This window comes from Onychostoma macrolepis, chromosome 15, assembly GCF_012432095.1.
Source record: "Onychostoma macrolepis isolate SWU-2019 chromosome 15, ASM1243209v1, whole genome shotgun sequence".
Classification (NCBI taxonomy): Eukaryota; Metazoa; Chordata; class Actinopteri; order Cypriniformes; family Cyprinidae; genus Onychostoma; species Onychostoma macrolepis.
In genome coordinates, this window is record NC_081169.1 from 22685665 (window position 1) to 22697708 (window position 12044).

Sequence of the window (12044 nt, forward strand, 5' to 3'; positions counted from 1 at the left end):
CAAAGTGGATCAACCTCAGTTTCATTTGACATTTATGCTCAGTCGTGAAATATAAGTGTAGTCAAAGTTAAAAGGGGAACAGTTTGTACCTGTGAGATCTTTTGCCAGGTCTGGATGGTTCATCAAGCAATGGCTGGCAAACTTTACACATTCCAGTCGAACAGGGACATGGATGTCATTAAACCTAAGAAACCACAGCAAACCCAGATGGTCAAAATCTTTCAGCTTGGTCTTGCTGTTGAAACTTTTTTCCAGTTTGTGTACACAGAGAAACAGGTAATTGGACGTGCTGTGCATGAGCTGTACCTCCCAAGGTAGCACTGCCAGAGAGGTTTGTTCTGTGAAGCGAGCTCTGAATCCTTTGCACCAAACATCTTGGCCAGGAGCTTCACAACTTGCAGGCGCTCATCGTTATCATTGCTCTACAAAACACAAAAGGGTCTCCCGGTGATATAACTGCAGAAAGCGAGGCCTGTGGCCATTAATTACAGCACAAGGATTGAATGAACCCATTTAGTTGATTTAGCCTCATCGTCATTGTGCTTTGCATAAAAAGAAAGGCATGACGTCAAACAGGGTACATGGAACAGGCAGCTCCTAACAAACCGATAACATTCATTCATACACTAATCGCAAACTCAACCTGCTTTTGCCAAAATGTATACAAGTTTAATAACACAGCCAACACAAAAGAAAGTAATCGCCTTTGCTGGTTTTTGAAAAATGCTAACTGTGCTTTCAGGCCACGCTGGATTAAATCTCATGTGAAAGAAAATGAAAGAAAGGAACGTTGACTCGGCTGAAGTGTAATCAATTTCATGCAGTGTGTCAGCATCTTTTAGTTCAGGAATGGTATATCCATTTATTAGAAATATCCAACTTTTAAAGCAGTAAAATTTAAAAACCGTAAAAAAGTTAAAAAAAACTTTCAGGTAACTCGCAAACAACTGAACCAATTTTCCATTGTCACAAAAACACAATGTCAGGTAAGCCACTGAAGGGTAGAATTTATTTGGCTATTAAAACACCATAGATATCATGAGGTTCTGACCACAGTTAATATACTCAAGGTTTTGAAGAGGTTTTTTACCCCCACAGGCTGCAAAAAGCCGTAAACAAGGCACTGCTTCCGTGGCGTTGTGAGATGTTAATCATGAGCCATCACAGTTGTCCTAGAGGCTCAATAAGGGTTTCATTACACGGGTAGCACACATTCCTAGAAGTAGCCAAATATCCATCCAAAACTAGACCTCTTACCAGCCTGACATTAGAAGGGGACAGAAAGATTTAGTAGTTAATCTTAATGTCGAGTTCTAATCTAACAGCATTATCAATAAATAATAACGATGCTAACAACTATGCTTTCAAAAATAAAGTGAGTAAAATGTATTTTCATGTAAAAACTGATCAAGTTTGTTTAGCATTAGCTAACAGATTTTAGAATAGATTTGTTTCAAACATGTTACAATACTGCATATCTGAACTCTTTGTAGCTTTAGAAGCTGCAAAAAAAAATGAACAAAATCCTTTCTTCAAAATATCCCTGAAACTGATTCAAATATAGAATCTTATGAACAGGGTTCTTACACCTTTCCCAAATTCAAATTCAAGCACTTTCAAGATTTTCCAGCACTTTAAACTGTGGTAAATTACGTTTACACACACACACTTGAGTTTTTCACTTTAAATCAAATGTTATTGTGCTATTAAAAACCACCGGTCTGGATCGCATATAGCATTGCATAATATAAATAGCCAACATAAAGTATATAAATTATAAAAAAAAAAAAAAAGAAAATAAATAATTTACAGGGTACCACCAGGATTTTTAAAATAAAATGTAAGGCTTTTTAAGACCTGCACAAATCAAATAAATACTATATGAGTGGGGAAGGGCAATGTCTATGGTAACATATTAAACCATAAAATGACTGCAAAAAACATGATTTGCAGTTCACATATAGAGTTTTATAGAGTTTTTGCTCAGAACAAAAAGCTTGTGCCTTCAAAAGTCTAAAACATTTAAACAGTAAGATGTCTTGTGTGCTTTAAATTAAAATAATTCTTTACACTTTTGACTCATCCCTTTCCTTTATTTCTTAAAAATAGTTTAAAGGCTAAAATATGAGGTTCAGTCTGCCACTAGGTGGCGCTTTTGGAACTGTATTGATACAGCGTTTTCCCCGGTAACGGCTGAACACAAAGCAGAGCTGTGCTCATAAATGATATTTTCAGACATTATACTATACGTCCATGAGATGAAACGAAAATGCCAAGGCAGTCAGTTCACTTCAGAGATAAATTAATATTAAAAATACCCGCCCTGCATTTTGACTGTTTATTTTATTATTTCACTTTAATCGTGACAGTCTTAACATATTTAATTTAACTGAGCATGGGCATTTTTGCTTACCTTTTACACGACTTGAAAGCACAGACTCTCCCATGAAAAAAAGCTGAATTTACAGGAGACTATTATTATTATTATTTTAACCATAATTTCTATTTGTCATTTTCAAGCCAACGCTCACTGAAGCGGCAACCCCCCGACGTATTTTTATCTCCCGCTCGGTTTCATCAGAGGGCGCGCGTCAATAAAGACAGACAGATCACACTACAGCCACACACGCGGACTCGAGCGGAGCTGTAGCTTATTTTATGTAAAAAAAAAAAAAAATATATATATATATATATATATATATATATATATATATATATATATATATATATATATATATATATATATATATATATATATATATATATATATATATATATATTTATAAATATATAATATGAAGTATTCCATAAGAAAATTATTTTTATGACACCAATGCAAATGCATTTTTAAGCCCTTTCAAGCACTTTATCCAAAATCCAAGCATTTTTCAAACCTTGAAAACTCTGTTAAAATTCAAGCATTTTCAAGGATTTCAAGCACCCGTACGAACCCAGTATGAATAGACTACTAAAAGAAAGGTAATGTGCCTCAGTTTGTCCATTTCAGTGCATTTTTAGCACTCCGATAGGTATGTTTTATACATATTGTTTTGATAGGGGGAAATAAGATACAATTATAATTTCAACATTATTCTTCAGACATTGTTCTTTAAATTAAATAAGTATAGGCTGTATACAAAATGACCAACATTTGGTTTTTGACCACTGAAAATGGGTAATATTCAACAATCTGGAGCCTCATTTTTCAATCTGGAGCCTCACTAACCTAATCCTAACCTAACCCTAACCCTAAAGTGACCCACATTTGGTTTTTGACAACTGAAAATGTGTACAATTTAATGATTTACTCCTGGAGCCATATTGAAATTCCAATATCTCTGGAACTGAACAATATAGGGCCTTAAAAATGAAGATTTTGTTAGAAGTTTGTCAAGACCCAAAATCTAAAAGGGCATTAAGATATCTTTAATACTTTTTGAGTTACAGGCCAGCAAACTTTGGAGAAAAAACAAAGATTGCTAAAGTCAACAGATTTCACTAATAGACCTCCCAATCTCGGTGTAAAAATAACATACTGATGCTGCCATCTTTCTGAAGTCATTTTTAACCCCTTGTAATTTGGCTCTGAATATTAGGTGAAAATTGCCATTTTGACCCCCCTCTATAAAATAGTGGATTACTCAATAAATATTAATCCATGACACTTCATATTTTGAATTTCATCACTATACATGTTTATCTTTCTTCAGAAAAAAATCTCAGCAAAATCAAAAATTTAAGCTGGGGACCTTTGGTTGAGTTGACAAGGAATGACCCTATATATTTTCAGTGGCTAACACCATTAAGTAAAAGGCACAATGGCTGATATAATGAATATAATCATTTTAAAATAAAACAAATAATAACAGAGATTAAAAAAAAAAAAAAAATCACTATTTACCTTAAATAATTTGAAAACAGAATCAGGCATTATACTTTCATAATGACTGTCGTTACATTTTAGAACTGAGGGAAACTTTTGGAAAACTTGATCGTCATCAAATCAATCATGCATTTTTTCACAAGCAAAAACACTGAGACAGTTTTATCTAACTGTGCGTTCACACCGCAGGCGGCGAGAGCGTCAAAGTGGCCGGAAGTCATTCATTTTCAATGTGAGCCGGCGGCAAGCGGCGGCAAGCAGCGGCGAGAGCGGCGCGGCGCGTCTTGGACGGCGAGAGCGTCGAGGAGAGTTGAAATCAGGTCAACTTTATGGTAATGAGCTATGACGCGGTTGGGCGGCAACCAATCAGAATGTAGAAGTCCTCCGCTTTAGAGGAGTCCAGAGAACGCAGCCCTGTAAACTTTGGTTCCGACTACATTAGTTCCTAAGCATTTTCACGCTAGAAAGCTTGTTTTTCAGCGGGAATGCAATTCATTTGCTCAAAACAACACCAATTTGACCAATTGCATTTAGACTAGCACTTAACCACGAACACAAAAAAACACACCACACAAATGGCTTTTATTGCTTTATTTCTTTAGCAAACATGTAACTATAATTAAGTTCTTTCCATCGATCAATTTCTTACTTTCACAATTAAAATATTTCATGAGGTTAACTTATACCTTATACTGTTGGTCAGTCTGCACAAGATCAACATGCTTGTTTGCTTTTCGGCTCCTTTAAATAGAAGACCAAACGTTCGATCGTCAGAGCGTCAACGGATCTTTCTACAGCGTCGTTGGCAGGGCGGCCAGAGCGAATTTTGACGCTCTCGCCGGCGGCGGTGTGAACGCACAGTAAGACCCCGAAAGATGACAACACTATGTATCGTCAACAAGCCATCTTACCTTGAGCTTGAACTCCAGCTGTGGCAGGACGGACAACAGTAGATGGCTGTCGATGTTGTAGAGCTCCAGGATTAGGTCAAAGACATGTTCTGACAGATCACTGACTGAAGTCTTCCCCAGCATCAGCACCTGGTTAAAGAACTGAGACACCAAACTGTACATCACACACTACTTCATGTCACTAGAAAACGGCACCCCTTTAAACTCACTGCATAACCGTCTGGCATCAGCACTTAACGTTGATTAGAGATTAGTGTGAGGAAGCTGGTATTAGATTGAAATAAAAAAGTAAGTGGCTTCATCTATGGGCAGGTTAGGCTGTCTCCAACAGAGTGCTTGTACAGAATAGAAAGAGGAATAGAAACAGAAATCAGGCCTTGCTGATCTATTAGAGTTATTGAGAAGGATTCTCCTTCACACTTATTCTCACTATCTCTAGCGCTTTTAATGAGCACTGCAGGGAATAGAGTTCACAGCATAACAGCGCTGCATGCTCCTGCGGGTGTTGCTGATGAATGTGTTTAAGCTCAACATTTCGTTTGAGCACAGAGAGGTGCTCTTGATCTCCAGTTAATGTTGCAAGCCTGAACGAGTTTTCAACAGTGAAAGGGCTGGAGTCAAATCATGGAGGTTCATTAGGGATTATTCACAATTTAAATAAATGAGAAGACCTTTCTTGTACCCTTGTAATTCAGCATGATTTTGGCACAATATGTATTTGGTGTATATTCTATGTACAGTTACCTATAATAAATCACGTTTACTCACGTTGGTAATGTACGGCTCTATGGCCTGAGCGGTTCTCTTCAGCAAGGCTTTGGCCAGATCGTACGCTTGCTTGTTGAGGTTCTGAAAGACAAGATGGAGCAATGAAAAATTTATTTTCTTGTTTTGTGTAAATCTCATGAAACCTGTCAAGAAAAAAAAAGAAACAAAGAAAGAAAATTAACCTATGTTAAGAGCTGTTAAGATTGTATTATACTGTATCTTGCCATTTTTCATTGTCATGTAAATAAATATATAAATCATGTTTTGGTTTTATGAAGAGTTTGGTTCCAAAATGCTATAAATCCATTTTGATTAATTGAAGTAAAAATGTGTTTTCTTTACCAAGAAAATGGCAAGATGAAAACCACTATTTTCTGTTTCAAACTTTCACATAGCATCTTTAGATTATAATAACATTAAAATTTCACATCCAGATTTTGAGTTTCAAAGATTTATTATAAAAACAGATTTTTTTTTTCTTTCAAAAATGCAAAAATCCACTGAATCAATATAAAAGTTATTTTTCATATTGAAACTGTTGAAAATACACAAAGTAAGTTCCACATATGACAGCCTCTGAACTTGGTCAATACTAATCTTATAGCTATAGCATGGCACTGGACTAAAAATACATATCAGTCATCGCTCCCAAAATAAATAAAAAAAAAATAACAAATAACAAAATCTTGTTAATGCTATAAATTAATTACAACAATCAAAGAAAATTTCATCATGAACAAGAACATGAACAACATCACATTAGACCACAGAAATTCCAAAATTACATTTCCCTTACATTCAACTTCCAAAAGTGCATTCATCTTTGCCATGTTACATTCATTTAGTTGAGTAATGCTATACGCTGTATTAACAAAAACATTAAATGGCATTAATAAAAACACTTACACTGACAAGCTATGCAATATATCGTGTTCATAATCGAATGAGATTCATCTAAGATTATGAACGCGATATTGAGTAGCTTGTCAGTGATCTACGGCTGTGTATTAAATGCTGCTCCATCTGAAAGCACGTGATGGAGATTTACTGCTGATTACAGAACCAGTTTTACTGACGAGATGCGCATGACAAATCACACACGATTTATCGTGCAGCATATATATACAGGTGCTGGTCATATAATTAGAATATCATCAAAAAGTTGATTCATTTCACTAATTCCATTCAAAAAGTGAAACTTGTATATTATATTCATTCATTACACACAGACTGATATATTTCAAATGTTTATTTCTTTTAATTTTGATGATTAGAGCTTACAGCTCATGAAAGTCAAAAATCAGTATCTCAAAATATTAGAATATTACTTAAGACCAATACAAAGAAAGGATTTTTAGAAATCTTGGCCAACTGAAAAGTATGAAAATGAAAAGTATGAGCATGTACAGCACTCAATACTTAGTTGGGGCTCCTTTTGCCTGAATTACTGCAGCAATGCGGCGTGGCATGGAGTCAATCAGTCTGTGGCACTGCTCAGGTGTTTTCTCCACAGCCCAGTTAAGATGCTTCTGACGTTGTCTCTGGTTCAGAAGTGGCTTGGTAGCCCTTTTCCTGAAGACGTCTGAGCGTGGTGACTCTTGATGCACTGACTCCAGCTTCAGTTCTCTCCTTGTGAAGCTCTCCCAAGTGTTTGAATCGGCTTTGCTTGACTGTATTCTCAAGCTTGCGGTCATCCCTGTTGCTTGTGCACCTTTTCCTACCCAAATTCTTCCTTCCAGTCAACTTTGCATTTAATATGCTTTGATACAGCACTCTGTAAACAGCCACACCTTTCAGTAATGACCTTCTGTGACTTACCCTCTTTGTGGAGGGTGTCAATGTTCGTCTTCTGGATCATTGCCAAGTCAGCAGTCTTCCCCATTATTGTGGTTTCAAAGAACCAGAGATACCCAGAATTTATACTGTAGGGATGGTCATTTATTCAAACTCAAATGTAAATATTCTAATATTTTGAGATACTGATTTTTGACTTTCATGAGCTGTAAGCTCTAATCATCAAAATTAAAAGAAATAAACATTTGAAATATATCAGTCTGTGTGTAATGAATGAATATAATATACAAGTTTCACTTTTTGAATGGAATTAGTGAAATAAATCAACTTTTTGATGATATGATGATCTAATTATATGACCAGCACATGTATAAGGGGTGGGAGGAGAAAAAAAAAAAAAAAACAGAAAAATAGAATCACCTTACTATCAGAGAGAGAAATATATAGGTGTGTTCGACTTGGAGCAGCACCGCGCAGACGATCAGCGTATGACATCAAAGTACCGCGAGAGCGATTCGAAAGCACGCAGAGCGTCTGCTGTCTGTAGCTCTCGCGGTGCATTGTTGTCATACAACGATCGTTCTGCATGCGCAGTGCCGCTGCATTAGATGACGTCATATACGCTTAAAGCCGGCGAGAAAGCAAAACCATGACAGAGGCAGAGGATCAAACCTCTTCCAGAATTCTTTCTGCACCTTCATGTTTTGAATCCCAACTGCCGGGAAAACATGACTAAAACGGTATCCAAAGTAACATAGCACTTTATTTTATTTCAGAAAGTATTTTTCTGCTCATTTTGTTGAACATTTGACTTTTATATTCATGTGCAAGTTCAGGGTTTTAGTACTTTAAAGTTTCATGGTTCAAGGTACTTTAAATATATACCGAGTATTAGTGTTGTCACGGTACCAAAATTTCAGTATTCGGTACCGATACCAGTGAAAATCCACGGTTCTTGGTACCAATTTCGGTACCACATGCTAATTAAAAAACACACTATTTTTAATAATAAAGTCAAACAAAAATAAAATGTACAAAAATCAATGCCATTCTTTATACTTATTTAAATTGTGTTTCAAGTTTTTCCGCAAGTAATAAAAGTATGAAAAACAGTAAACAGTAAAGTTTCACCCAAATTTAATTTGTCTTTTAATTAATGAAATTTAAACATTTTATTTTTTTGGTAAATAAAGGGGATTAACTATTAAAATTAAAATTAAAATTAAAATATGGAAGAAATATTGTGTGATTATTTCTTTAAAAATAATTTTTTTTTTTCAACAGTAGTAATAGTATCACAAACATTCTAATAAATAATAGTAATATATTTCTGGCACAGTGTCTTTAAGATAAACTTTTATTTTGACGGGTTGCCGTGAATACATTTCTGTGTGTAGCTATATGATATGATGCTGGTTTTACTCAAATGAAACGGTAAAATGCTCGTGAAGTGACTCTCAGAGCAGTTCTGGAGATGTTGTTCATGTATTTATATCCTCATTGAGACGGCAGATGCTGAAATCACCACGAGCGTCACGCACGCTTCAGTGTGTGTAGTAAAAAATTATTATTATTTTTTTTTTAAAGCGCACGACTCTCATGCCATTCATTCATTCACACAAAGACTCGGAGAACATGAATCGACTTTTGTGGACGATAAAAATGTCTCCACGATCTGCTTTTGAAGAAATATCGTAGTATCGTGCTACAGCGCACATTCTATCAGCTGCAGTTCTTATTCCTCCGTCTCAATATACTGTGCATTATTCGTTATTCGTGCATTATCTGCTTTAAAGCCTTGCCGGTTAAATGTTTTATCACGCGTTGGTCTGACGTGCGCTTTTTCTGGCGTGCGTGCTAAAGCCTGTCAAAAAGCGCCTGATTACTGAACTAAGTTATCTTGTGCACTAATACTGTCAAAAAAGACAAGGTTTATGTATAGACTCCGCTGCTTATGTCTAAAATGAGTAAGTAAACAGCTGAGAGAAAACGGATGCTTGCAGGTCTTAAAGGGGCAGTACTGAACATGCTGCCGACTGTCATTAAAGGGATAGTTCACCTTAAAATACAAACCTGTATTAATTTTTTTCTTGTGCTGAACACAAAAGAAGATATTTTGAAGAATGTGGGTAACCAAATAGTATCTGGTCCACATTGACTTTTGATAGAAGGAAAAAAAAAATACTATGGAATAAGTCACTGGGGACCAGCAACTGTTTGGTTTTCCATGTTCCTCAGCAGAAGAAACTTTTGAGTGAGTAAATGATGGTATAAATATAAAACACTTTTTATTTTGGGGTTAATTATTCCTTCAATGTTAATAAAACACCAAAACACAAAGAGAAAAATCACTCACTACTCTTGACTGAAAAACGTTCATACAGTTGATTTAATAGGAATCAATCTACATAGTGTTTTATTTTTATATTTGTTGATTCAATTTCTTGAATGCTCCTGCTAAATACACCTATTGTACCTGAAAATAAAACACTGTTTTATTTGTATAGTACGTGTATTTGTAATGTATATCTTTGTTCTCATTTTTTAATAACAAAGATAAAATAATGAAAGATTTTTATCTTCGCCCACTTTGGCCTAAATATCCGCCATTCTTTTTTAATATTTTTGTTACCTTGAAAGGTTGTGTCTTTATAATAGGGAAATTAGTTTGGCTGTAATGCTCAGACAACTTGCAAAATAGTAAAACCAACATGACAAAGAATCGTGATAAAATCGTGAATCGTGATTTTTCTTAAAAATATTGTGATATTAAATTTTTGCCATATCGCCCACCCCTAGTCTTTTGACAACACTACTGAGTATTAGGGGTGGGCGATATGACCAAAATCTTATATCACAATATGACAAATTTTATATCACGATAACGATATATATCACGATATAGTAATTTTTTTCTTTTAAAAAGGTTTTTATATTAAAATCTTTGATAACATAGAATTTTCATAATCCTTGTCACCAATGTCAATATCAAACCAATACAAGCCTAAAAATAGACACACAAAAAAAAAAAAAACCCTCAAGCTCACTAAAAATAAATAAAGTCAGTGATGAAATAAGTTTAAGAAACTAATTGCAAGCAATAGGACAAAAACTACAATAAATAAGAAACGCTACATACATTGTGTAAATTAATTAGTCTACACTGTGTTAATTATATCTATCAATCTATCTATGATAGATATAATTAACACGTTTATTATGTATATTCTATACATATATATATATAAATAATTTTCTTTATTATTATTTCTTCTTATTAAAGTTACAAAAGTGATTTAGTCAAGAGCAGTCAGAGATTTTCTAGCAATGTGCTATGATTAATATGAATGGCAGACAGAACAAATATTGGACAGCTTCCCCTTTAAGACCGAAGTCCGGATCCAATATACTGTTACATATGCGTTTTCTCTTTTAGCTTTTTCCTCTCTCTTGAGAACTAAAATCGCTGTCTTTATGAGGATACTTGCCAATACGGGGATTCTGAGGCATATAAGTGTGTTTATGTAATTGTTCAAAGCCAATAAAGCGGCAAAAAAATAATAATAAAACGCGGTCCTCTCACATAGAAACGGAGACGGCGCACGCATATAGCTCTGTTGTTTGTGTTTCAACGGCTTAAAATCGGTTGTTTTAAAACTGCAGTGCTTAAAAACGCGTGCCCATGCTACAGATGTAGTCCCTCGTTTAGGAACAAGCTCCTCGTTTTGTTCTGGTCGTTCTCCACCTGGTTCTGTCTCCCCTTCACGCCCCGTGGGTGGCGTGTAAAGATCGCACTCATCCAAATGATTAAAAAGTATTACCGTAAACAATGTATTTTGCGACACCACGAAATAAACGATAGAACATAATATGAAACAATAGACTTTATTTCGTCCATCCGATATATATCGTCATATCGCACAGCCCTACTGAGTATGTGTATGCTCCTGAAATAAAAGTTTAGAAAGATGTGATGCATTGTTTTTGTTAATATGACTGATCATATACAGCCTCTTTTAAGGGTATAATCAACTATTTTCCATTGTCCAGTCTTTAATAAGCAAACAAAAATGACAATAAATTGTAATATCGAATCGCAATAGTAACTGCTAAGATGTGTGTTTGTTTTTTGTTTTTTATTGTGACAGTATGTATATTAAGTGTATCCTTTAACTTTTTCCCATGGTCTAGAGTTAAAAACAAATTGCAACATATAGCAATATCGAATCGGAATACTTGTAAAATCGAAATTCGCAATACATATCATAACGGCACCCAAGTATCATGATAGTATCGAATCCCTAATACACACATACATATACATATTAGGGGTGGCACGGTACACAGATGTCATGGTTCGGACTTTTGCAAAATGGAACGTGCTTCAGTTATTAAAGTTGATTAGATTTATTAATGTTTTTAAAAGCCCGAAAGAGAACTTGCGCTGTTCCTCAGAGGCTTGCGCTCAGAGACTGAACAGAACACGGACATGAAGTCATCTTTTAGCTGAATGTATGCGCCTAAACGGTCAAATACATGCAAAAGTGTGTCAAAATGTGGCGCTTGGTGATTATTCATGTCGGTTATGTAATAAATGAATGTAAAGAGATGACAATGAAAATACGTGTGTAACAGTAAATTGAATCTGTGCGGCTGTTAAAGTGACAGCGGGCTATATTCCTGCTGCC

The 12044-nt window shown here is 35.2% G+C and overlaps 1 protein-coding gene across 2 annotated transcripts in view; it reads right to left on the minus strand.

The window, feature by feature from the left end:
• pds5b (PDS5 cohesin associated factor B) overlaps nt 1–12044 on the minus strand; it is a 58669-nt gene that overhangs the window by 29823 nt on the left and 16802 nt on the right. For both annotated transcript variants that reach the window (XM_058744375.1, XM_058744376.1), the window contains exons 7-10: nt 5563–5643; nt 4795–4935; nt 307–422; nt 90–184 (exon numbers count right to left, since the gene is read on the minus strand). In XM_058744375.1, coding sequence (XP_058600358.1) covers nt 90–184; nt 307–422; nt 4795–4935; nt 5563–5643 — 433 coding nt within the window. The remainder of the gene's footprint in view (nt 1–89; nt 185–306; nt 423–4794; nt 4936–5562; nt 5644–12044) is intronic.